This window comes from Primulina eburnea, chromosome 8 (genome assembly GCF_022965805.1).
Source record: "Primulina eburnea isolate SZY01 chromosome 8, ASM2296580v1, whole genome shotgun sequence".
Taxonomy (NCBI): Eukaryota; Viridiplantae; Streptophyta; class Magnoliopsida; order Lamiales; family Gesneriaceae; genus Primulina; species Primulina eburnea.
In genome coordinates, this window is record NC_133108.1 from 923,463 (window position 1) to 950,787 (window position 27,325).

General features: G+C 34.6%; 6 protein-coding genes and 1 long non-coding RNA gene across 7 annotated transcripts; 6 read left to right on the forward strand and 1 right to left on the reverse strand.

Annotated features, from left to right (window-relative positions):
* The first annotated feature begins 511 nt into the window (after positions 1-511).
* Positions 512-2,040, forward strand: LOC140837875 (tetraspanin-8-like). The gene is made up of 2 exons (XM_073203961.1): positions 512-1,246; positions 1,605-2,040. Exons 1-2 carry the CDS (start codon positions 512-514, stop codon positions 1,908-1,910), a joined length of 1,041 nt encoding a protein of 346 aa, XP_073060062.1. The 3' UTR covers positions 1,911-2,040.
* A 180-nt stretch (positions 2,041-2,220) lies between these two features.
* On the forward strand, positions 2,221-5,280 carry LOC140838199 (protein trichome birefringence-like 19). The gene is made up of 2 exons (XM_073204337.1): positions 2,221-2,991; positions 4,284-5,280. Exons 1-2 carry the CDS (start codon positions 2,314-2,316, stop codon positions 5,049-5,051), a joined length of 1,446 nt encoding a protein of 481 aa, XP_073060438.1. The 5' UTR covers positions 2,221-2,313; the 3' UTR covers positions 5,052-5,280.
* A 1,099-nt stretch (positions 5,281-6,379) lies between these two features.
* Positions 6,380-8,992, forward strand: LOC140837633 (protein trichome birefringence-like 19). The gene is made up of 2 exons (XM_073203750.1): positions 6,380-6,923; positions 8,156-8,992. The coding sequence occupies exons 1-2, from the start codon at positions 6,471-6,473 to the stop codon at positions 8,942-8,944; spliced, it is 1,242 nt and encodes a 413-aa protein (XP_073059851.1). The 5' UTR covers positions 6,380-6,470; the 3' UTR covers positions 8,945-8,992.
* A 268-nt stretch (positions 8,993-9,260) lies between these two features.
* LOC140837638 (uncharacterized) lies at positions 9,261-10,268 on the reverse strand. Its single transcript, XR_012119431.1, has 2 exons — positions 9,732-10,268; positions 9,261-9,619 (listed from the first exon to the last, which is right to left on the reverse strand). It is a non-coding gene; the product is annotated as an uncharacterized lncRNA (long non-coding RNA).
* Positions 10,269-11,025: 757 nt separating this feature from the next.
* On the forward strand, positions 11,026-15,820 carry LOC140837877 (isoprenylcysteine alpha-carbonyl methylesterase ICME-like). The gene is made up of 11 exons (XM_073203962.1): positions 11,026-11,438; positions 11,508-11,584; positions 12,304-12,373; positions 12,458-12,538; positions 13,490-13,564; positions 14,080-14,181; positions 14,575-14,712; positions 14,831-14,896; positions 15,004-15,147; positions 15,254-15,344; positions 15,692-15,820. The coding sequence occupies exons 1-11, from the start codon at positions 11,182-11,184 to the stop codon at positions 15,818-15,820; spliced, it is 1,230 nt and encodes a 409-aa protein (XP_073060063.1). The 5' UTR covers positions 11,026-11,181.
* A 5,918-nt stretch (positions 15,821-21,738) lies between these two features.
* LOC140837634 (protein trichome birefringence-like 19) lies at positions 21,739-22,747 on the forward strand (the record flags this gene model as incomplete). Its single annotated transcript, XM_073203751.1, has 1 exon — positions 21,739-22,747. A coding segment is annotated over one exon (780 nt), but the record flags the coding sequence as incomplete, so codon positions are not given.
* Positions 22,748-23,818: 1,071 nt separating this feature from the next.
* Positions 23,819-26,622, forward strand: LOC140837636 (protein trichome birefringence-like 19). The gene is made up of 2 exons (XM_073203752.1): positions 23,819-24,394; positions 25,786-26,622. Exons 1-2 carry the CDS (start codon positions 23,942-23,944, stop codon positions 26,572-26,574), a joined length of 1,242 nt encoding a protein of 413 aa, XP_073059853.1. The 5' UTR covers positions 23,819-23,941; the 3' UTR covers positions 26,575-26,622.
* The last annotated feature ends 703 nt before the right edge of the window (positions 26,623-27,325 follow it).

Below are 27,325 nucleotides of genomic sequence, written 5' to 3' on the forward strand. Positions count from 1 at the left end.
ATTGTCTATTCAATCTTTCAAATTGTATTTTGTATGTAGTTTGTATATGTGGGAAAATAACAAGCATTTCTAAAATAAATATCAATAATTAAAATAAATATGATGAAATACAATATTTAGATTGATGTTGCCTCCTCTCAACATAAGTACTCTCATTATCCATTGAGCGTCTTGGAAGACAACTAGTCCAGAAGGCGAATCATATTAGGAAGACAATTTATTCTAGAAGACTAACATACACGGAACAACTGATTTGATCCTAAATATCTACTCTGAGAGTGTATAGACTGTGACTGCTTCTGAATTAACACGAACTATAAGAAAAAACCGTAAGTGAAAAAAAAAAAAAAAAGATATCACAAGTAGTCTCCTCGTGAGGGGTTTATGACTTCAATCGTGTGGCTTTATCATTAACAAGAAAACACATTGAGTGCGTGTATGTGTATTATTATTGATTTATATAATTTGAGGAGAGGAGAAAAAGAAGGAAATATAGGCAAGTCTAAATTCAATGTTGGTCCTCCCAATTTCCAAGTCAAATTTTCTGATTGATAAATTTAATTTGTTCCAGCCATGTTTTCAAGCAACAGAGAAACATTCCTCCGTCCCCTCAAAAAGGGCTTCATCCTTAATCCCACAGGATTCACATTCCAGCTTCTACCAAAGCGCCACCGAGTCCAGGCGCTTTACAACGAAGCCAAAAATACCATCAGATCAGTCCCATATATCCCTCGGAATCATCATGCTAAGTTTTAGCAGGATTCTTCTTGTAATCCTTAACCTCACAATCCTGTTTTCTTCATTGGCTCAAATCAATGTCGCCAAATCCCTGACACATGATTCCCACAGGAAACTGTGCTTGCAAGAAAATGCAGGGGCAATTGCATTCAATGCAACTTTCCTTATAATCACATCCATTATCGGGATAATCGGGACGTCCTGTAAAGTCAAGTCTTTGCAGGCAATTTATTTATGGATCATGTTAATTCTGACGGTTTCTTCATTTGTTTATGTGACGTTTATTTCGGTTCTGATGCCGAGGGTATCGGCAGAGAGGGTATGGGAGAATTCCAAGGATGGGTATTGGTTGAATGAGTATCAGCCGGCGTTGCAGAAGGCTTTGATCAATGGAAAAGATTGGTTCACGATACGGAATTGTTATGTGGAGTTTGGGGTTTGTAATGCGTGGAGAAACCAATCCAGGACCATGAATCAACCTACGGACGAGGGTCGAAACTATGTCGAGGTTCTTGTTTCTTTTATGCTTCGTTCGTTCCATGTCGTTATCCTTCTTTATTGCTTGCTGTCTGAAATACCTTATTCATGTACTCTACGACCTTGCCTCACATCAATATGTTACAGAATTTTGCAATGATATGAATGCCTTCTTACAAACTTAGCACGTGAACTTTAATTTGATCAATGGTTTTAGTCAAGTGACTATCTTGCCAACGTTTTATGACACCAAACCGCAGCCATAAATAGATTTCTTGGTCACCCACCATAGCATCTCATCCCAGAAATATAAATCCAACATGATCAGATACCTATGTTTGCAAGATTGTCATTATTGTATTGATGCAAATGTTTGAATCGTTATACAGCTTGGTTGTTGTTATCCTCCGGCTCGTTGTCAGCTGGTGCAAACAAACGTAACATTGTGGCAGACCCCAAAGTCCGGGGTCGATCCAAATGATAAAGAATGTGTTCATTGGACGATAAGTGACCATGTAGGCGATTGCTACGACTGCGACTCCTGCAAGGCTGGATACTTGACAAAATACCAAGAGGATTGGCAACAAGGCACCTTCATGCACATTTTTCGTTTGGTGTTCCTCACAGTGGTGTCTGCCCTTGCTCTGTATGCTTTCAATGATGACCGTAATGCCAGACTCGAACATTACACTTGAGTATGAATCAAAGTATGATTTATGGCAAAGATATGATGACCTTTTTACCCCATTGATTAGTTTTGGTGTATTCCCTAGTCCATACCCCTGCGACATCAGATTCATTAATATATCCTCATCTTTATGAGCTTCTTTCTCTGTTTTTAGTGTGATGTCAAAATAAAAGTTACAAATCTGAAATAATATAGATGCAAATCATTCTATAGGAACATAATTTTGATTTACCAAAACCCTACGTACCACATCTTGAACTTTTCGGTAAACTCGAACTACCTACCACCACCACCACCCATCAAAATTCAGATACACATAATAAATGTATACGCGTCCAGCCGACACAAAATAACATGTATCGTGTGCCATAGCACTGTATTATTATCATTGTTATTAATAATATGTAAATATGTTTTTACTATGTCTGATGAAGTACTTATTACATATAACCAAACAAACGACAGATCTTTGTTGGATTGAAATGAACCTGATGAGCTTCCAACACATAACCCTCGTCGAAATGAGGAAAAGAACACCAAAAATCGCTCCTTTCTTAGCCCTAATCGTACTCCTCACAATCCCATTATACTACCCTTCCATTATAGATTCTTCTAAGAAATTAAACACTACATTCGAATCTTCGATAGATTCACTTAAAGACACCAATAATCCTTGCAGCTCCCTCGACTTGCGATGCAAAGAAAACGAACCCGACGCGACGGCCCAGCACCACGATGCCGCCGCAGGAAAGGAAACAAGGGAAGAAGCCCAACCCGCTGAAACGGAACCTGCTACACCCACGGATGAAAAATGCGACTTATTTTCCGGCGAATGGGTTCCGAATCCCGAGGGCCCGTACTACACAAACGCGACGTGTTACGCGATTCAGGAGCACCAGAATTGTATGAGATCTGGGCGGCCCGATGTCGGGTACCTGAAATGGAGATGGAAGCCCGATGAGTGCGAGCTTCCGATATTTGATCCACTCCAATTTTTGGAGCTGGTTAGGGGGAAATCACTGGCATTTGTAGGCGATTCAGTGGCAAGAAATCATATGCAATCCTTGATTTGTCTCTTGGCGTCCAAGGTAAGCAAGCCTCTAATCTCATTTAATCATTCTTTAAGCACCAATGATTACAGTTTAAAAGTGGATTTGGATTGGTTTTATATAAATTTGTGATTTTGATGATAGAATACTAGAATAATTATTCTTACCCGTGGTTTAAGATTGGGACAGTTGTACTGTAATAAATCTTTGAGTTGGATATTGGGAAATTAATTAAAATATAATTAATGAGGATGTTGGAGATATTGTGTGGTCGATCTTCATTGACAGGCTTATCTCGGAAGTGAACAAACAAATATAAGATTAATTTATATTTTTATATATTTCTAATAGTTATTAAAATTAGCTATCCATTGTTATAAAATTTAAATAATTAATAATGCAAGTATACTAGAATAGATACATTCATGAGATAATACGTGAGTTCAGATCTATAAATTGAGAATAGTATTAAAGTGAGAGAGAAATAAATAATTTAGAAACAGATTATGTGGTGTTTCTCGAATAAATAATAAATTCGTGTAATTAATAATTATCGAATTTTTTCATAATTTGTATTAACAATGTAAAATAAATATATATACCCAAAAATATCAAATTTATGATTAGTACAAACAAAGGCTTTTCCTTCTTCATCATATAACATAGGTAGTCCTGATATCGATATGCTATGTAGCTGATACGATTGTGGAGCAAATGAATCAAGGATAAGAGGATTTATTTTTTGAATTATATTTCTTTTTCTTCTTCTTCTTGGCAAAAATTTTTGTGAGACGGTCTCGCGGATCATATTTTGTGAGACGTATATCTTATTTGGAACACATCTCACAAATAAAGATTTGTGAGACTGTCTCACAAGAGACCTGCTCCTTTTTCTTCAATTCTTGTTTGGAGACTAGCCATCTCAAATTCACACTCTATTAGCTCAACTTAGGTTTAGAAAATTTTAGTCCATGTAGAAATGAAAAGCTAGCTCCGCCACTTATAGTAGATGCAATTACAAAGTGTTTAGAGTCATGTTGGAACATGAGAAGCCAGATGTCGATATAACAATTAAGAAGATCAAGATATTCATTTTACGTTGCTTTCTTAGTTCAATTGACTCATCTATGATTTCGCTTTAATTAGTTACTTAGTTGTTTGATATGTGAGTTGTTTTATCTGACAAGTGTACTTGCATAATTTCTTTTTATCTTCTTAATGAATGTCGTTTTCATTAAAAAAAATTTAATAATAATAAAATTGCAAAGTGTGTTATGTGATCACAAATGATCTCTAAATGGTAATAACATTCATTTTTCTTTCTTTTACAGGCTGGATATCCTGTAGATGCATCAACTGATCGAATCCAAAACAAACGCTACCAATACCCGGCTTACGACTTCAACATCTCCATGTTTTGGTCGCCCTTTTTGGTCAGGACGGCTGAAACTAACCTAGAGAAGCCTCCTTTCACCGTGCACCTCGACCAGTTCCACCAGAACTGGACTGCTCAAATCGCGTCTTTCGATTACGTCATCATCTCCGCCGGCCACTGGTTCACCCGCCCCTCCTATCTCTACCTCAACAACAGCCTCATCGGTTGCATCTACTGTGCCGAACCCAACATCACCCACCTCCTCCCACCGTTCGGCTGCCGTTGGGCGTTCCGGACCGCGTTTCGAGCCATCAACAGCGCCGCTGGCTTCGACGGCGTGGCGTTTGTGAGAACGTTTGCGCCCTCGCATTTCGAGGGCGGCGCGTGGGACGATGGTGGGAAATGCGCGCGGACGAGCCCGTTTAAGAGGAATGAGGCTGTGGTGGGGGGCTCTGACTTGGAAATGTATTTGGCACAGGTGGAGGAGCTGGGAATTGCACAGAAAGCAGAAAGGAAGAATGGAGGGAAATTGAAGGTGCTGGATGTGACGAAGATCATGTTAATGAGGCCGGACGGGCATCCTAATAAATATTCGCATTTGGCGGGGACGGTTCAGTCATTAGCCAATGATTGCGTGCATTGGTGTTTGCCTGGTCCTATTGATTCTTGGAACGATATTTTGCAAGAATTGTTGAGGATAGAAACTGGCCACAAGATTACGTGATTTTTTTAAATGATTTAATTTATAAAATTGAATTTTAAATATAAAAACCTATTTCCTTGTCCATTTTTATACCGACCATGTGCTCTACCACCGACCAGCTAGTATAAAACATAAATGATCTATCGCAGCTTTATTACATAGGAATATAGAATTTGTAAATCTCGTGTTACCAAAGCCCCTTCAGCGACTCTGAAATTTAAACCATGGAAATGAAGTAAAGAGGATATATTTTAAGAATATTTTCCTTGTACACCTTAGCACTCATACTCCAAGAAATTTTACAAATTCTAGTTATTCATAAATTAAATGCATATTTCAGTAAATAGAACAATCGTGCTAAATATGAGCAGTGAACTTGGAAAAACATAATTATTCAACAAATTCAATAATCTTCAGCAACTACCAACATAAATATTCATACACCAGATAAAAGGACCATCTTTTTGGACAACAATCCCATTTAAACACAGCTACATTTTCGAATAGTTCTAAGAACACTTCAAATGTCCAAATTATAAAATATAAAAGAACAAAGCACTGTTCTAAGATTAATTGCAAATATCCAAATGAAAAATCATCCAAAAGACCACCAACATGTGTTTGTCAAGCAAAATCTGTAAATGATGCACTCTCTTCAATCTCTTTAATACTATATCAACTATAACATCATAGATGATGAGATTAGACATCTTCGATCGAACATTTAGCGAAAGACGTTCTTTTGAGCATTGCCGGTTGCTTCTCATTGAGTTTGATTCAAACTTTTCTTAAATAGGCAGAGGAGCATCCAGATATTGCTTCATTTCCACTTTTCCTATCAGACTCATTTTCATCAACATAATTGTCTTTTTCAGCCATTTCTGCATCAAAACAAATAAAACAATATCACCAAAACCAATTCATATACAAAACATAAACTTCTAAATTATGTCCAAATAACATTTACCATCAAACTTAGTAACATAAAAAAACACCACAAAAATAGAAACCCAATTCCTTTCTAAGTAATTATTTAATAATGCACTCAAAATAAAACATTTACTCAAACAAGATTACACTGAAAAGGGGGGGGAACATAATTCATTAATTATATATAAAAAAAATTAAATGGTTTTGAAAGAGACACGTCGGCCCCTAACTCTCTCATATGAAATGATAAAAAAATAATTGATTTTCGCTTGATTTGTATAAATTTCAAAATCAGAAGACTCAAAATACTTAATATTCAAAATAATTATTCGTCTCTCTAATATATATTACCCATGATAATACTAAAATATTTCTTTAAATCTCGGAAGTATCCCTATAATTCTTTATTGATTTCATCTCTTTTTAGAGTATACATATAATATAATATATATTCCCTCTATTCTCTTCCCCGCACCTCCAGCACTCCATGCACCATTGGAGCTCCAATCCATGGAGCCTCCATTTCCCAAATACCTGACCATAGGTAAAAAAACAAAGGACATTTCCATTATATTATCCCTAGCATTAGTCCTCATCACCGTTTTCTGTCTATATAATCCATATCTGCTTAAATATCCTTCATTAGCAATCTACAAAAACTCAGATGACGATGTTGAAACAACTGAACAGTGTGATATCTCCAGAGGGGAATGGATCCCTCATCCGGATGCTCCGCATTACACGAATACGACGTGCTGGGCGATCCATGAGCACCAGAACTGTATGAAATACGGGAGACCCGATTCGGATTTCATCAAGTGGAGGTGGAAACCGGACGGCTGTGCTTTGCCGGAGTTTAACCCGTCTCAGTTCCTGGATATGGTCCGGGATAAGTCTTTGGCATTTGTTGGGGATTCTGTAGGGAGGAACCAAATGCAATCCATGATATGTCTACTATCCAGGGTATGTTATGAATTAATTTATGTTGCGTTTCAGTACAAATTTTAAAAAAATTTAAATGATATCATAATTAGATTAAATTGAAATTCAAGATTAATTTTGAAATTTATGTTGTTTATTCTGAATAAAGATATATTTCAAACACACAGATTTTAAATCCACCTATATATCCAAATGAACTTATTTCTATTTTCAGTCAATTTTTTATTTTGTTCAAGATGTGACATATACCTTTCATATTCCCAAGTCATGGCTTGATTTATGCTAAATAGATTTACTAACTGACAAAGAACAATGGTTTAGTCAAAGCTGGAGTTAGACTGAGGTGTGGTTTATGATATATTGGGGCTACACAAACTCACTCCTTACAAAGTAAAACATTTTTGCTTATGAAATTCTTTGAATTTGTTGTATAATCATCATGTACTTTTTTCAAAAAGTGGGGTTCACACACTCACATTTATAAAATAATATTGGATTGGAAAAAGGGTTTGGCGAGTATTTCAAAACCCTATCAACACTTTTTTTCACATGACGATGACGAATTAACACGCAAGTGATTCCCACTTTGCTACAATCCAAAATACAAATAATTAATATTCTCTCTTTGCCAGCATTGATCGCTGTTTCAGAGAGAGACACACACATATATATATATATATATATATTGAAGACAACATAAAAGGATAACAGTATATATATAGAAGACAACATAAAAGGATAACAAACATCATAATCACCTAACACGCATGTTAGGTGGGCTGTGATTTGAATTTTATAATTTAGTCTGCTATTATTTTTAACTAAAAAGTAGAACTGTCGATTAACATTAGCTGCATCGTCTTATTATTTAGTTATTTGATGTCCTGAATTTATATCTGGAGGATGTATGTAGAGCTTGAATGCAAGAAGGGGGGGAGGGGGCATCAAAGTTCAGGGAAACAAATCTTCGGAACGTGACCTTTCAATTTTCTAACAATATGAATTCATGATTTAACCACCAAACCCGTATTAATCCACGTAAAAAAAAAAAAACAGCACCAATATTTTTGTGTTAAAAATATTATTTTTTATTGTAAATGCAAACAATGTGGATTAATTTCACGCTTTAAAAAAGCTATTAAAAAAATTAGAGATATGATTTTGTATGCATATAATTGTCTGTTTTCGTTTTCAAAAAAAAAAATTTTGTCTGTTTCCTTATATGCCCACAACGATGATTTTGTCGAATGAAGGTGGAATATCCGATCGACGTTTCGACCTCATCAGACCAGTACTTCAAACGCTGGAGATACGTTAATTATAACTTCACCCTCGCTGCCTTCTGGACGCCGTTCCTGGTCCGATCGCAAGAACGAGGCTCCCACGGCCCGACTCATACCGGTCTCTTCAACCTCTATCTCGACGAGTTCGACCACTCATGGACCACTCAAATCGACGATTTCGATTATGTCATCCTCAACTCCGGCCACTGGCTCACTCGCACCGCCGTCTACTACGAGAACCGCAGCGTCGTTGGCTGCCACTACTGCCAGCTCCCCAACATCACCGAGCTCAAAATGAGTTACGCCTACCGTCGCGTGTTCCGCACCGCGCTTAAAGCTATCAACGGAAGAGAACATTTCAAAGGAGTGACGTTTTTGCGTACCTTTTCTCCTTCGCATTTTGAAGGCGGATTGTGGAACGAAGGCGGGAACTGCGTGAGGACGCGGCCGTTCCGCAGCAACGAGACGGTGCTGGAGGGTGTAGGTTTGGAGTTTTACACGATCCAACTGGAAGAATTTAGCTTTGCGGAAAGGGAAAGGAAGAAGAGATTGAGATTACTGGATACGACGCATGCGATGCTCTTGAGGCCCGATGGGCATCCGAGTAGATACGGGCACTGGCCCGATGAGAATGTGACTTTGTATAACGATTGCGTGCATTGGTGCTTACCCGGCCCGATTGATTCTTGGGCCGAATTTTTGTTTCACTTGTTAAAGTTGGAGGCCCGAATATCTCGAGGCAAGAAAATTTTCATTTAATTATAATTATTTTTCCATTTTCATTTAATGGGGCTTTTGCCTCTTCACTCTGCTTTCCCTTCTACAATTATTGGGTTTGAAGCAGCCGTGAGCTATGGTTTTCTGAAAATTAAATGTTTATTTATGATGCAGCTTGTAACTCATACCAAGTATTAGCATAAAAAAATACCATTTCACACAAAATTTGAGCTAAAACTAAAAAATAATAAACGGATAAAATGGATCCCTCTACATGCAGAATCAAATATTTCATCAGACAAAATCATCAAGCATACACCAATTTACGAACATGCAAGTCCCGAGTGTGAGATACAAGTATAGACAAAAGTACAGCCTTCAGCCAAATCGACATATTCAGGGCATATTTATATTAAAGTATGTTCTAGAATGAAATCTTGATGAATACCAGTATATGTAAAACTAAGATATGAAGGACAAAAGCAGACCTGAGAAGCATCAACCTCTGTAAACTCTGCTTCGACCTGCTGTATGGACAGGAAGACTGTGGTAAGTATCTGAAGATATCGGCCCCTTGTCAGACCCGCTTCGTTCAAACCTATTTCTAGCTATATTTACATCTTTACCGCTTCTCTCTATTTGCCCCAATAGCCTGTTAGCTTTTTCCAGTTCCATCTTTTTGAGATGAACTTCATGATCGAGGCCTTCTGCTTGAGCCTGAAAATTCAGGAAGAAACAAATAGTAAGAGGACACGAACACTCGTTTCATAAATTACGGGAAAACGAAACCGTGACAGAACTAAATATTGATTAGAAGAAGAAATTTAACCTGTTTTGCAGCAAGTTGTTCGATTAGGCTGTGAAGCTGTCTATCCAATGCTTTTTGTCGCTGACCTGCAAGGGTTGTATTCGTTAACGGAAACGCAAAAGAAGCAATTAATAAAGATTTGAATGATTGAAATAAGCTCATAAAAATGGGGCGAGTTTGACTACTACTTAACAGCAATTCATGTTGGGATGATTTTTGAATTGTAGGACTGGTCCATTTTACACTAAAGAGGCCATTCTTTTTTTTTTTTTTTTTTTGAAAGACCACCAGGGCAAGGTAGGGCAGGACAGGGCTTCAATTCGAACTGCTCCATCATGTCCAAACAGCAAGAAAATAGTGGTATTCTCCTATGTATGTTCTTTTTCTTTTTTCTGCCGAGCAAAACTCTCCCAGAGATTTATCTTTATGGATTAAGTTCGAATAATTTCTCAATTTCTCGACTATACTATTTTTGTCTGAAACGTGATACTAAGCACAGATCTTGCTGCCAATCGTTAGCCTAACAGTGTTCCAAATACTTCATTCTTCTGTTTCAATCACATCGTATGTGTTCTTGGAGTGAAATTTTGAAGTAAAAAGGACATGTTTTTGTTTATTCATAGAATAGGCCGATTTGGTATTGTAGTTATTATTATTATATTTTAGCTGGGGAGGGGGTGGAGTGGATTTCTGAAGGTTTTATGTCAATGTTGTCCCCTATATCGACAGCTTTCTATGTTTTATTTTCGTTGGTAAAATCTCTAATATTCTTCATACTTTTTTAATTTTTCTGACAGCTCTTGAAGCTCATGCACCATGCTAGCTAGCTCCTGTTTGTAGTTTACCAACAAAGTGCATGTGCTAGCTGATATCTGGCGGGCCATTAATCCAGCGTTATGCTCCATTCTTGAACACTCTAATTTCCGCCCTTGAGAGATGGTGGTTTAGATGGGTAGTCTGGAGTCGAGGAGAAAGCAGAGAAAGGGGAAAGAAAGAGTTATAGCTTACAATTTCACCAGTTTTCGCTGAAACAGGTCCTTGGGCGTATGATTTGCCAGTATCTATTCTTCATTGACAGTCACTTTGGACACACTTTCAAATAGATGATTATATATGACCACGTCCCTTGAATGTATTAAAATAGAAGTGATTTTGCACCATTCGTTTTGGTTGCTTTGTTTGAAAGCGTCGAAAAGATGAGATAGACATGTCATGTGGATTTGTATATGATATGATTTTTTATACATAAAAAAAATAGGCCACCATTTGGTGTCTGTCACGTATGTATGGATGGATGAGAGTCGTAACATAAATTATTATTACATCAATTAATATTAATATTCTACGAGAAAAACAAAAACTCAAATTTGGATAATACGTACCTTTTGAGTAACGTGCCGAACTGCTGCTTTGGTTGCAAAATTCAAATAATCCACCGACTCCATGCAAGCGAATGCGACCTTAACAATTCATGGAAACTGTGTCTTCTTCTTCCTCGGAGATTTTTCCTCCAAATGGGGTGAACCAAGGATCGAAAGTAGATTCTCGGGTCGGGGTCGCCACATTTTCAAGCTCGTCCTCGACCCAGCATCGGCGACGGAGAGGCGGCGAGAAGATGGTATCTCGCCCGAGGAGGCGTCAGCAGGCGTTTGGCCGTGAAATAGGCCACGCTGCTGCGGAGACTTATTTGCTCGCTCGCCTCAGCTTCAAGCTTCTTAGCTACCTTGGGTATAGTTTTTAAATTTTTTTTATTAGTTTAATGTTTGGTGGTTTATTTTCTGTTTCGTCACTTTTCAGGATAGGCTACCGATGGATTACTAGATTACTTGCCCTCACGCTTTATGCCATGTTTCTTATGCCTGGGTTTGTCCAAGGTGAGTATCAGTTAGCGATGTGATTCTTTTGATTTGATTTTGGGGACTTTGTGGGGTTAGTGCAAGTACCATATTGAGTATGCTGTTTGTCGCAAACACTTATGTGTGTCATTGACCTGGAACTGAGCAAAATGTTATTTCTTTGTTAACCTTGGATTTCCATTGAGAATTGTGGCTGGATGAGGGATGGTCCACAATTTGCCGAAACAAGAAAACATTAGAAAGTATATTTTCCCGGAAAAATAGTTTTCTTTCTCAAATTATAGCTTTTCTAAAGACATTTCATTACCATAATATTTCGGGAGTCTGTCTAGAACTATGGAAGTGGAAACATAATGGTTATAGATAATTTCTGTTATTCTGGGTGTTATATTCTAAACAATGATCTTTCTTTCGTGCAAATACGAGAAGATAAAGGTGGACTTAACTATTGAGCTGAAGAGACCAAATCTGTTCTACATCTAGGAGTTGAATAACACCATCTTGCTATTTTGTTTATTGTTCTGCTTTTGAGATGACAAGGAGATGCTCTGTGTTTCCCCTTTCAACAAACTGACTGAATGTGATTTGATATGTGCCTGAGTTCTAACAAACTATGTTACACCCCAGGAAAGTCGGCTCATCTTTTAAGTATGTATCTGTCGAATTCCTAGTGCCTGCCCCTGGATTGGATTCTTTGTTGTCAAGTAATTAGGTTCATTCATTTTCCATATTTGTAGTTGGGTTTCTATATTTCTTTTCAAGCCAAATCCGTCGAAGTGTTGTTTATGGTGATCAGCCAAGAAACAGGTATATTTTGGAATTTCTATATGATTCCTATCATTTAAGTTTAGTTACACTTACATTGATTGAAAATGCAAAAGGTACTTGCAGGTTGGATTTATATCTGCCCACAAATAGTGATGGCCTGAAGCCAGTTGTGGCGTTCGTGACGGGTGGGGCATGGATTATTGGGTAAGGTGGCCTGAGGTTATTACTTTGAACCTGTGTGCCCTCTATTCTCTCTCTCCGTTTCTTTTTTAGGGGGTATTTTGTCATTGTATACTCCTTTGTCATGTCAATGCAATAATTCAATAGCTATTGTTTGTTTGTGGAAATGGTGCCTTTTCACCTTCGATGTGCATCAGACCATTTATTTTATTTAAATGAGAAGACATAATAATAAGGAGATTGCCTTCAAGAAACTCACCGGACATTTTTCACCTAGGGTTGAATATTTAGAATGGAAATGCAGACTTGCTAGTTTAAATTGCAACAGTTGTGTGGTTGGTTGATCTTGATACTTAGGAATTAACTGATAATAATATTATATCCTTAAATTGATTACCTTACATTGAAACTGTTGTACGGATATTGTGTGGATAACCCCACCAATACGAGCATATATTTCAACCAGAATTTCCAGTTTCTGTTAAAGGATAATACTTTTTAGTTTAGTATTTTGAATATGTCCCCTTGTTTGTACCTGTTCAAATGCATTTTCACCGGTGCTCAGCAAGTGATATTACTGGCTACCCACAGTATTAATTGTATGGGAATCCATTCTACCAGAGACTCCTTTTCCCTTGACAATAATTTTAACTGCAAACAAGGAATAATATGTTTTACTTTCAGAGGATAAATATCTTCCAGTATAATGTCACAATACCATAATCTTTTTTAGTACCAAATGATATTCTTCATTTTTTAAATTGATTGTATTTTCCTCGACAACCATGAATGAGGGTAATTATTTAGTTTTTTAAATCTTAGTATATAACAGGATCATCACAACCCATAAGGCTTTTTCTACGGAAGAGACTTTCTCAAGGTTCTTGAAACCTATTAAACAGATCATTAGATAAATTGGGTTCTATGCTGAAGTCACTCATAACATACTCTCAGTTAAGCAATATCTTAATGCAGGTACAAGGCATGGGGTTCTCTTCTGGGACTACAATTAGCGGGAAGAGACGTCATAGTGGCATGCATTGATTACAGGTAGCTGTGCCTGTCTCTGTTTGATATGGTTCTGGTCCTGATAGCTATTGTGCAAACATGTGTATGGTCGAATTTTTCCGAACAAATGGGCTCGGGGGATTCACTTTTATCATCAACTTCTGAAATATTTGTGACTTTAGGTTCTTGCTTGAAGCACCTTTAGGCGCTACTGTGGAAAATTTTGCCACATCCGAACTTCATTAGAATCAAATATAGCTTTAATCTACTTGTACCAAAATGCATGCTAGCATGCCAATAAATGTTTATTTCTCTCCATTTGCATAATAACCAGTTTCTTGATTATTTTTCCATTATGACCTGGGACTAGGTTTTATTAAGGGGTGGTTGAGGAATTTTTTTTAAAAAAATCGCATTGTCAGCTTCTCCTTCTAGTTCACCTAGGTGTTGGCCTTCTTCGTTGTTGTTGGCATTCTTTAAATGTGTGCTTATGATTTTTATAGACAGTGCTTTCAGCTGCTCACGGATATCTTTTAATATATCTATCTTGAGTTCAGGAATTTTCCACAGGGAACAATCAGTGATATGGTAGCAGATGTTTCTCGAGGGATTGCTTACATTTGTGAAAATGTAGTTGAATTTGGAGGTGACCCTGATAAGTGAGTCTTTTTATATTTTCAACTTTTCTTATCTATTCAAGCACCTGCTTCTAAACTGGGAAGAGAAGGAAAAGGAAACAAAGACATTTATTATTGAATAATTCGAGCACTTGATTAATAACTGAAGCTTGGTCATGATATCAAAAGAAAACAGAATTATCTAATTTCAGTTCTTATCGCTCTCTCTCACATGGATAGAAAATTATATATTTTGACCTAATTACTTTCATGTAGTTATGTTTACTGACTATTTTAAAAATCTCTCGGCGGAAAGATCATTGTCTGAAACCAGATGTTTTACCTAGCATCAAATCTTGCTGAGGTGTGGCAAACACAAGTTTCACATTTTAAACAATTAGTCATTCTAACACAAAGTGTCTTTTAAAATTGCAGAATTTATTTGATGGGTCAGTCAGCTGGTGCTCATATTGGTGCCTGTGTTCTTGTGCAGCAGGCAGTAAAAGAATCCAGAGGAGACAGCATATCTTGGAGCGTATCCCAGATGAATGCTTATTTCGGTTTATCTGGGGGGTAAGTAACATGGATTTTGGGATTTCTTCTCTGTTTCTTTTACTCCAATTCCCATGAGCATCATAGCTGTGCAATTTGCCGGTCAGTCTTAATGGTTACTTATTAGCTATATTGACAGGTACAATTTACCCAAACTAGTTGACCATTTCCACAGTCGGGGCTTGTATCGTTCCATCTTTTTGAGGTGTTGAATATTCTTCCAAATTCTAATGCATGTGCTATGTGGTTGCCAATTTAGGCCTGTAAACAATTCTCCTCTCTTATATCTGTTGTCTTGATTTGTGATTTTAGTATAATGGAAGGCCAAAATTCATTGGAACAATTTTCTCCTGAAATGATCCTACAAAATCCAAGCTCAAAAAATGCAATTTCCCTGCTCCCTCGTATTGTTCTTTTCCATGGTACTTCGGATTATTCCATACCCTCAGATGCAAGGTTTGTGAAACCTTATTTAGTCAAGTCCTTCACGGCCTTCTGCTGTTGAAACGACTGAATTCTGACACAAACTTATTCAATGTGTTAACGTTGGCCCTATATACAGTAAGATATTTGTGGAAACACTCCAGAAAGAAGGGGTTCGAGCTGATCTTATCTTGTATGATGGAAAAACTCATACTGATTTATTCCTCCAGGCAAGTGATTATTTGTATTCAGCCACTTTTTTTTAGCCTTGTTTTTTGCACACAGTTAGTTATAGCTATAAATTTGGCTTATTGTTATGCATGGGATATGTAAGAAACATGTCAGAGATTGAGATTAAAATTTGTAAAAATGAAATCACCTCTGATGGACTTTGATGAAAATGATCTACTTCTTCACATATTAGAAGTAAAAGACGCACTGATGCGATTTTTGTTTTGTATGATTTAGTTACTGTTAGTTCTGAAACTGGAGGAATACTTCTCATGTCATGATCCAAGATGAAAATGAACCTTGATGTACATTTGAATTTGATCTAAGGTTTCTCCATAAAATGCAGGATCCCCTACGAGGTGGTAAAGACAAGCTTTTTGACGATCTGGTAGCTCTTATACACGCCGATGATAAGTTTTCACTTGTGACTAAAAGTATGTATAACATATATATTCTTCAACAACATAACCAATGAATAGTGTTGCACCTTCTTCAAATATTGTGATATTTGTGATATCATTTTTATAGATTTAGTATCAATATTATCAACATATAGCTATAAGGTTAACAAATTTTTAACAACTATTTCTCAATCACTGTGAGAAAAATACTTGAAATCTCTTCAAATGGCTATATCTTAGAATTGTGTCCTCATTTAATTTGACGCAATTCAAGAAAGTCATCTTGATCGTCATTTTTTGGAAGCTTTGAAATAATGATTGCGTGCATCATGTCATGAGGATGATATAGTTTCAATATTATTTATTGCGCTTAGAACATAATATTATATTATTCATTGAAACAAAATAAATTTTCTTATATCGAGTTTATATTTTGTTTTATAATATTTTATATCTTGTGGAACGATATACAAAATTAATTATTGTATTTTAAAAATCTTGAGAAGATATACGAATAATGTAATTAAGATATTCATATGAGATATCATTCAAATATATGTCAAAGTATTTGTCTTATTCAATATCTCATCTAATAATATAACCATTTAGATTTCATGAGCATTTTATGATAGTCAAAATTAATTTGATGAAATATTGTAGAATTTTATTTGAATTTCAATATTTGGCTAAGTGAATTTATTTGACGAGGAGTTTTCTATGCTACCATCATATATGTTATGATTAGCTGGTTAGACATTATGACTAAAAAAGAGACAAAAACAATCTCGTAGTCACCTCGAAATATATCGAGATAATATTGGAGGAAATAACGTGAAACTGGCTTAATGTCTCAATAAAATACACAGAATTGATCTATTATATTGTGTCAACAAAGTTTTAGAATTGTTCACATACTATTATAAATAGAATGAGAATTATGCACAATTTGTTTTTCATGTATTTTTTTTTTCTGAATGAAGAATTTTTTCTTTTTGAAAAACTATTTTATTGAAAAATATTAACATTTTATATGACATCCATATGTCGCACAACCATGAAGTAGCAACATCATCATTACATAACACTTAACATACACATACAATTCTTCAATTTCTTATTCATTGTGCTTCGTTGAAATTTAAATCTGAATCATTCTTGATCTTAACATTTTGCTTTAAATATGATTTAATATATATGTATATGTTTCGTGTTACTTAGTTGGACCTAATTTCAAATATCTATAAAAAAATGTGCTTGAATTATATCATACGGAAATTAGGACATAATATGTAGGACCGAGCACTTGCTGCTTTACCAAAAGCTATAGCTAATAGTAATGGTGCAAATCAAATCTTTTAAACCACACATCTGCTCAAGCACCACGGTTCGGCTGCTTTACCAAGCAGAGACAATTATTGCACCCAACAATCTTCCTCCCAAGAATTGAACTCCTTGCAATCAATGAGAATCGAACCCGTGACATTGGCTCTGATACCAATTGTAGGACTGAGCGCTTGCCGCTTTACCAAAAGCTATAGATAGTAGTAATGGTGCAACTCAAATCTTTTAAACCGCACAGTAGCTCAAGCACCACGGTTCGATCGCTATGGTGCAACATGTCTCTTTTCTTTCATCCACTATGTTTGTCTTAACTTTTTTGTTCGAAATTTGACGCATTTCGTAGACTATATGTAAGAAAAAACAAGAAATTATATAATTCACAAAAATCATTTATTATTCTCTTCGTACAACAGAAGACCCAAAATATGTGGCTTTGATTGATGTACTCTCATACTTATTTTTATATAAACAATAAGGCACATGATATAATATCAGAAAAATCAATCGCAGCCAACAATACTAACCAAAACGTATAAAAAAATCATAACTCAAAGAACCTCGATAAGAAAAAAAATGATAACTCAAAGTTTAAAAATAATTTATTTAGTACAATAACAAAGAAATTGAAGTATATACGAGCAATAAAAAGCATAAATCACTCTCCAATTAAATATTAACTCATATTATTCACAATTTGTATAAATTTTCCAAAAAAAATTTCAAATAAAGAGAAGACGTCTTATTAATGTCATCGTTTTATAGATATTCATTCCACTTCTTTAAAAAAAACACAAATGAAAAATGGTGACTTGAAATCATAATAAAACCATTTAGAAAAGCAGCCGTAAAAATATAATACAAAGTCACAAAATTTTTCTTAAACCATAGAAAAATATTATACTATTGACAAAATATATCTAATAACAACAAAACATGCGTTAACTTGTGATATAATTAAAATTTAGAATAATGCATAATTATTGAATTAGAACAAAATCGCATGCCAAAAATCTACTGGATATTATATATTTTAATAATTTATCCATATTTGTCGTTCATCAGAGGACTCTTAGACCTACCAAATTTTGTAGTTCACCTATTATTTTCATAATAAATAATATTACAAAAATAATATAAGCAAGAACATAAAAACTTAAATTAAAATGTCTTCTATCAATCTAAGTAAAAAAAATTGATTAGAGAATATAATAATGTCGTAAAAAAATTAAATATTGATTTATAGACAGAAGTTTGGAAATATATTTGCCCCAATAAATAAAAAATATTATCTCTTAATATTCTGATACATAAGGTAAAAACGAAGAAATATTTCAATTTTTTTAATATTTTGTAAGTCATTTCAAACTAAGTAATCTAAGGAAACAGAAAACATGCATTATGTATTTAAAAATTTTAAAAATATCTCAACAATAAAAAATTGAAAAATAAACATTTTTGTTGGATATTTGATTTTGTTTCTCTTTTCTTTGTGCAAACAAACAAATCACATAAACAATCAAAACACAATCACATGATCAATACAAATGACATATACCAATCAAACATGTTAACGCTAGGGTAAAAAAAACTCATCTCATTGCAAGAACACAAAATAATCAAATGAAGCATATTATTTAGTAATATTTATTTAGCAGCATTTATAAAAAAAAATTGACTAAATAACTTAAAAACAGTGTTTGAAATCACTTACAGACAAACATTTCTCTCAATCACATATCTCTATTGACACATAAAGAGTCTGAAAATATTTTTATTCTAAACGGGAGAAAGAAATTTTGTATGACATTAATATTTATTAATAATTTATTTTTATTCAGTCCGACTCATCTCCCTTTGTCTTCCTATTATTATTTGACGGCAATATATAAATTTAAGTAATTAAAATTAAATTAAATTAATAATTAGTTTGATTGAGTTAAATACACTATTAATGATCTTATTAAACTAAGATAAAAAATGACTTAAATAACACCATTAACATGACAAATTGTAAAACAAAAAAAATAATATAATAGTAAGCTCACAAATGAAAGTCATGTATTTAATAGATTAATTAATAGATAATATATTATTTAGTAATATGTATTTAGCATCATATATTGAAAATTGATTAAATAACTTAAATGTTTGCAATGAAATCTCTTACATACAAACATTTTCTCTCAATCACATATTTTTGTTGATACATAAGTAATCTAGATATATCTACCTTCTAAATGAGGAAAAATGTTTTATACGACCTTAATATTTATTAATAATTTAATTTTATTCAATCACACTCATCTCTATTTGTTTTCCCATTATTACCTTAATGTTCGTAATATTAACAATTTATTTAAATTTATAACATTATCATAGTGATTTTCTGTGAATTTGATGTCAATGTAAATATTAAAGCAAATAATTTAAATTTAAAAATAAAAATATATTAATGATTATTATTAAATTAATAGATGGAAAAAACAAAAAATAAATATGTATTTATGATAGTGCTTTTATGTGAATTTGATGTCAATGTAAATGAAGGTAAAAATATTTATGTAAATTATTATTATTAAATGAAGATAAGGATATTTATGTAAATTCACAATTCACATTAATATATATAGATTTGTATATAGATATAGATATAGATTAAACATCGACATATAAATTCATAATTTCTTATTTTATGTTTTGTTAAATATAAATTTTTTTGTATTATTTGTAAAAACTAAGATTATGAAAAATATAATTAATACATAAATTGTAAAAATAAGTTCGAAACCTATAAAAATTTTTGTATTATTTGTAAAAAACTAAGATTATGAAAAATATAATTAATACATAAATTGTAAAAATAAGTTCGAAACCTCTATTAACATAATTTTTTGTATTATTTATTTTAATAAAAGAATGTATAACACTATTACTATTATTTGTAAGGTTTTTTTCACAAAACCATTTCATTTTATAAATAATATTATTACATATTGATTCGAATCATTAGTTGTTGAACAAATACTTTGATATTATTTGTAGTCATGCCATGAAAGTGAGTGAAAGAGTAATAAATCATAATTAGTCAATGAATTAATAATAATTAACTAATTACATAAAAAGATAAAAGAATGTATAACACTATTACTATTATTTGTAAGGTATTTTCACAAAACCAATTCATAGGAAATTCATAATTCAATTGGTATATTTATATAGTCAATGAATTAATAATAATTAACTAATTACATAAAAGGAAGATAAAGTGTCTTTAGTTTACAATTTTAATGAGGATAATAGAGGAAATTCATAATTCAATTGGTATATTTATATAGTCAATGAATTAATAATAATTAACTAATTACATAAAAGGAAGATAAAGTGTCTTTAGTTTACAATTTTAATGAGGATAATAGAGGAAATTCATAATTCAATTGGTATATTTATATAGTCAATGAATTAATAATAATTAACTAATTACATAAAAGGAAGATAAAGTGTCTTTAGTTTACAATTTTAATGAGGATAATAGAGGAAATTCATAATTCAATTGGTATATTTATATAGTCAATGAATTAATAATAATTAACTAATTACATAAAAGGAAGATAAAGTGTTATTAGTTTACAATTTTAATGAGGATAATAGAGGAAATTCACAATTCAATTGGTATATTTATATAGATATAGATTAAAATTAGCTATCCATTGTTATAAAATTTAAATAATTAATAATGCAAGTATACTAGAATAGATACATTCATGAGATAATACGTGAGTTCAGATCTATAAATTGAGAATAGTATTAAAGTGAGAGAGAAATAAATAATTTAGAAACAGATTATGTGGTGTTTCTCGAATAAATAATAAATTCGTGTAATTAATAATTATCGAATTTTTTCATACTTTGTATTAACAATGTAAAATAAATATATATACCCAAAAATATCAAATTTATGATTAGTACAAAGGCTTTTCCTTCTTCATCATATAACATAGGTAGTCCTGATATCGATATGCTATGTAGCTGATACGATTGTGGAGCAAATGAATCAAGGATAAGAGGATTTATTTTTTGAATTATATTTCTTTTTCTTCTTCTTCTTGGCAAAAATTTTTGTGAGACGGTCTCACGGATCATATTTTGTGAGACATATATCTTATTTGGAACACATCTCACAAATAAAAATTTGTGAGACTGTCTCACAAGAGACCTGCTCCTTTTTCTTCAATTCTTGTTTGGAGACTAGCCATCTCGAATTCACACTCTATTAGCTCAACTTAGGTTTAGAAAATTTTAGTCCATGTAGAAATGAAAAGCTAGCTCCGCCACTTATAGTAGATGCAATTGCAAAGTGTTTAGAGTCATGTTGGAACATGAGAAGCCAGATGCCGATATAACAATTAAGAAGATCAAGATATTCATTTTACGTTGTTTTCTTAGTTCAATTGACTCATCTATGATTTCGCTTTAATTAGTTACTTAGTTGTTTGATATGTGAGTTGTTTTATCTGACAAGTGTACTTGCATAATTTCTTTTTATCTTCTTAATGAATGTCGTTTTCATTAAAAAAAATTTAATAATAATAAAATTGCAAAGTGTGTTATGTGATCACAAATGATCTCTAAATGGTAATAACATTCATTTTTCTTTCTTTTACAGGCTGGATATCCTGTAGATGCATCAACTGATCGAATCCAAAACAAACGCTACCAATACCCGGCTTACGACTTCAACATCTCCATGTTTTGGTCGCCCTTTTTGGTCAGGACGGCTGAAACTAACCTAGAGAAGCCTCCTTTCACCGTGCACCTCGACCAGTTCCACCAGAACTGGACTGCTCAAATCGCGTCTTTCGATTACGTCATCATCTCCGCCGGCCACTGGTTCACCCGCCCCTCCTATCTCTACCTCAACAACAGCCTCATCGGTTGCATCTACTGTGCCGAACCCAACATCACCCACCTCCTCCCACCGTTCGGCTGCCGTTGGGCGTTCCGGACCGCGTTTCGAGCCATCAACAGCGCCGCTGGCTTCGACGGCGTGGCGTTTGTGAGAACGTTTGCGCCCTCGCATTTCGAGGGCGGCGCGTGGGACGATGGTGGGAAATGCGCGCGGACGAGCCCGTTTAAGAGGAATGAGGCTGTGGTGGGGGGCTCTGACTTGGAAATGTATTTGGCACAGGTGGAGGAGCTGGGAATTGCACAGAAAGCAGAAAGGAAGAATGGAGGGAAATTGAAGGTGCTGGATGTGACGAAGATCATGTTAATGAGGCCGGACGGGCATCCTAATAAATATTCGCATTTGGCGGGGACGGTTCAGTCATTAGCCAATGATTGCGTGCATTGGTGTTTGCCTGGTCCTATTGATTCTTGGAACGATATTTTGCAAGAATTGTTGAGGATAGAAACTGGCCACAAGATTACGTGATTTTTTTAAATGATTTAATTTATAAAATTGAAATTTAAATATAAAAACCTATTTCCTTGTCCATTTTTATACCGACCATGTGCTCTACCACCGACCAGCTAGTATAAAACATAAATGATCTATCGCAGCTTTATTACATAGGAATATAGAATTTGTAAATCTCGTGTTACCAAAGCCCCTTCAGCGACTCTGAAATTTAAACCATGGAAATGAAGTAAAGAGGATATATTTTAAGAATATTTTCCTTGTACACCTTAGCACTCATACTCCAAGAAATTTTACAAATTCTAGTTATTCATAAATTAAATGCATATTTCAGTAAATAGAACAATCGTGCTAAATATGAGCAGTGAACTTGGAAAAACATAATTATTCAACAAATTCAATAATCTTCAGCAACTACCAACATAAATATTCATACACCAGATAAAAAGGACCATCTTTTTGGCCAGCAATCCCATTTAAACACCGCTTCATTTTCGAATAGTTCTAAGAACACTTCAAATGTCCAAATTATAAAATATAAAAGAACAAAACACTGTTCTAAGATTAATTGCAAATATCCAAATGAAAAATCATCCAAAAGACCACCAACATGTGTTTGTCAAGCAAAATCTGTAAATGATGCACTCTCTTCAATCTCTTTAATACTATATCAACTATAACATCATAGATGAGGAGTTTAGACATCTTCGATCGAACATTTAGCGAAAGACGACGTTCTTTTGAGCATTGCCGGTTGCTTCTCATTGAGTTTGATTCAAACTTTTCTTAAATAGGCAGAAGAGCATCCAGATATTGCTTCATTTCCACTTTGCCTGTAAGACTCATTTTCATCAACATAATTGTCTTTTTCAGCCATTTCTGCATCAAAACAAATAAAACAATATCACCAAAACCAATTCATATACAAAACATAAACTTCTAAATTATGTCCAAATAACATTTACCATCAAACTTAGTAACATAAAAAAACACCACAAAAATAGAAACCCAATTCCTTTCTAAAGTAATTATTTAATAATGCACTCAAAATAAAACATTTACTCAAACAAGATTACACTGAAAAGGGGGGGAACATAATTCATTAATTATATATAAAAAAAATTAAATGGTTTTGAAAGAGACACGTCGGCCCCTAACTCTCTCATATGAAATGATAAAAAAATAATTGATTTTCGCTTGATTTGTATAAATTTCAAAATCAGAAGACTCAAAATACTTAATATTCAAAATAATTATTCATCTCTCTAATATATATTACCCATGATAATACTAAAATATTTCTTTAAATCTCGGAAGTATCCCTATAATTCTTTATTGATTTCATCTCTTTTTAGAGTATACATATAATATAATATATATTCCCTCTATTCTCTTCCCCGCACCTCCAGCACTCCATGCACCATTGGAGCTCCAATCCATGGAGCCTCCATTTCCCAAATACCTGACCATAGGTAAAAAAACAAAGGACATTTCCATTATATTATCCCTAGCATTAGTCCTCATCACCGTTTTCTGTCTATATAATCCATATCTGCTTAAATATCCTTCATTAGCAATCTACAAAAACTCAGATGACGATGTTGAAACAACTGAACAGTGTGATATCTCCAGAGGGGAATGGATCCCTCATCCGGATGCTCCGCATTACACGAATACGACGTGCTGGGCGATCCATGAGCACCAGAACTGTATGAAATACGGGAGACCCGATTCGGATTTCATCAAGTGGAGGTGGAAACCGGACGGCTGTGCTTTGCCGGAGTTTAACCCGTCTCAGTTCCTGGATATGGTCCGGGATAAGTCTTTGGCATTTGTTGGGGATTCTGTAGGGAGGAACCAAATGCAATCCATGATATGTCTACTATCCAGGGTATGTTATGAATTAATTTATGTTGCGTTTCAGTACAAATTTTAAAAAAATTTAAATGATATCATAATTAGATTAAATTGAAATTCAAGATTCATTTTGAAATTTATGTTGTTTATTCTGAATAAAGATATATTTCAAACACACAGATTTTAAATCCACCTATATATCCAAATGAACTTATTTCTATTTTCAGTCAATTTTTTATTTTGTTCAAGATGTGACATATACCTTTCATATTCCCAAGTCATGGCTTGATTTATGCTAAATAGATTTACTAACTGACAAAGAACAATGGTTTAGTCAAAGCTGGAAGTTAGACTGAGGTGTGGTTTATGATATATTGGGGCTACACAAACTCACTCCTCACAAAGTAAAACATTTTTGCTTATGAAATTCTTTGAATTCTTTGTATAATCATCATGTACTTTTTTCAAAAAGTGGGGTTCACACACTCACATTTATAAAATAATATTGGATTGGAAAAAGGGTTTGGCGAGTATTTCAAAACCCTATCAACACTTTTTTTCACATGACGATGACGAATTAACACGCAAGTGATTCCCACTTTGCTATAATCCAAAATACAAATAATTAATATTTTCTCTCTTTGCCAGCATTGATCGCTGTTTCAGAGACACACACATATATATATATATATATAGATATAGAAGACAACATAAAAGGATAACAAACATCATAATCACCTAACACGCATGTTTGGTGGGCTGTGATTTGAATTTTATAATTTAGTCTGCTATTATTTTTAACTAAAAAGTAGAACTGTCGATTAACATTAGCTGCATCGTCTTATTATTTAGTTATTTGATGTCCTGAATTTATATCTGGAGGATGTATGTAGAGCTTGAATGCAAGAAGGGGGGGAGGGGGCATCAAAGTTCGGTTTATTTCATCCTACCTATGCGGGCATTGCCCCCATGATAGGATGGATGGTCAAGATTTGTCCATGCATATGTAGGACCCACTTTTTTTTTTTGAAATTGTATGTTTGGCAATATCTTGGCCATCCATCCTCTCATGGAGACAATGCCCACATGGGTAGGATCTCATTAACCTCAAAGTTCAGGGAAACAAATCTTGGGAACGTGACCTTTCAATTTTCTAACAATATGAATTCATGATTTAACCAACAGTAAGGTCCACCAAACCCATATTAATCCACGTCAAAAAAAAAACAGCACTCATATTTTTGTGTTAAAAATATTATTTTTATTGTAAATGCAAACAATGTTATTAATTTCACGCTTTAAAAAAGCTATTAAAAAAATTAGAGATATGATTTTGTATGCATATAATTGTCTGTTTTCGTTTTCAAAAAATTTTTTTTTGTCTGTTTCCTTATATGCCCACAACGATGATTTTGTCGAATGAAGGTGGAATATCCGATCGACGTTTCGACCTCATCAGACCAGTACTTCAAACGCTGGAGATACGTTAATTATAACTTCACCCTCGCTGCCTTCTGGACGCCGTTCCTGGTCCGATCGCAAGAACGAGGCTCCCACGGCCCGACTCATACCGGTCTCTTCAACCTCTATCTCGACGAGTTCGACCACTCATGGACCACTCAAATCGACGATTTCGATTATGTCATCCTCAACTCCGGCCACTGGCTCACTCGCACCGCCGTCTACTACGAGAACCGCAGCGTCGTTGGCTGCCACTACTGCCAGCTCCCCAACATCACCGAGCTCAAAATGAGTTACGCCTACCGTCGCGTGTTCCGCACCGCGCTTAAAGCTATCAACGGAAGAGAACATTTCAAAGGAGTGACGTTTTTGCGTACCTTTTCTCCTTCGCATTTTGAAGGCGGATTGTGGAACGAAGGCGGGAACTGCGTGAGGACGCGGCCGTTCCGCAGCAACGAGACGGTGCTGGAGGGTGTAGGTTTGGAGTTTTACACGATCCAACTGGAAGAATTTAGCTTTGCGGAAAGGGAAAGGAAGAAGAGATTGAGATTACTGGATACGACGCATGCGATGCTCTTGAGGCCCGATGGGCATCCGAGTAGATACGGGCACTGGCCCGATGAGAATGTGACTTTGTATAACGATTGCGTGCATTGGTGCTTACCCGGCCCGATTGATTCTTGGGCCGATTTTTTGTTTCACTTGTTAAAGTTGGAGGCCCGAATATCTCGAGGCAAGAAAATTTTCATTTAATTATAATTATTTTTCCATTTTCATTTAATGGGGCTTTTGCCTCTTCACTCTGCTTTCCCTTCTACACTTTATTGGGTTTGATTATTCGAAGCAGCCGTGAGCTATTGTTTTCTGAAAATTAAATGTTTATTTATGATGCAGCTTGTAACTCATACTAAGTTTTAGCATAAAAATACCATTCCACACAAAATTTGAGCTAAAACTAGAAAATATTAAACGGATAAAATGGATCCCTCTGCATGCAGAATCAAATATTTCATCAGACAAAATCATCAAGCATACACCAGTTTATGAACAGGCAAGTCCCAAGTGTGACATACAAGCATGGTTCGCTGGAACGGGAACGGAACGGCCGGAACTGGCGTTACGGATGCAACCTTGACGAGGTTCCGGGGTGTGTAGGTTGATGGCTTGTATCGGCGTTTCATATACCGAAAACGGGGATTTAACGGCGGAACGGAACAGGACACGCAGAACGACACGGCACGGAACGGAAGGGATTTGTAGGTTGATGACTTGTATATAAATGTTTGTTTTCATCAACTTATATTTCATTTCTAATTGTTATTTTATTATCATATGATATGTGTAATTTAATAAGCTTAATATTAATTTCATTAGCAACATTGGAAAGCAAAACACATCGGTTGATGTGAGATGGTGAATCTTGAGTCTTCTTCCCGTTGTATCCATCAATGAAAGACTAATAAAGAAGAGACCGCAAGTCAACTATTTCTATTGAGAAATTTTC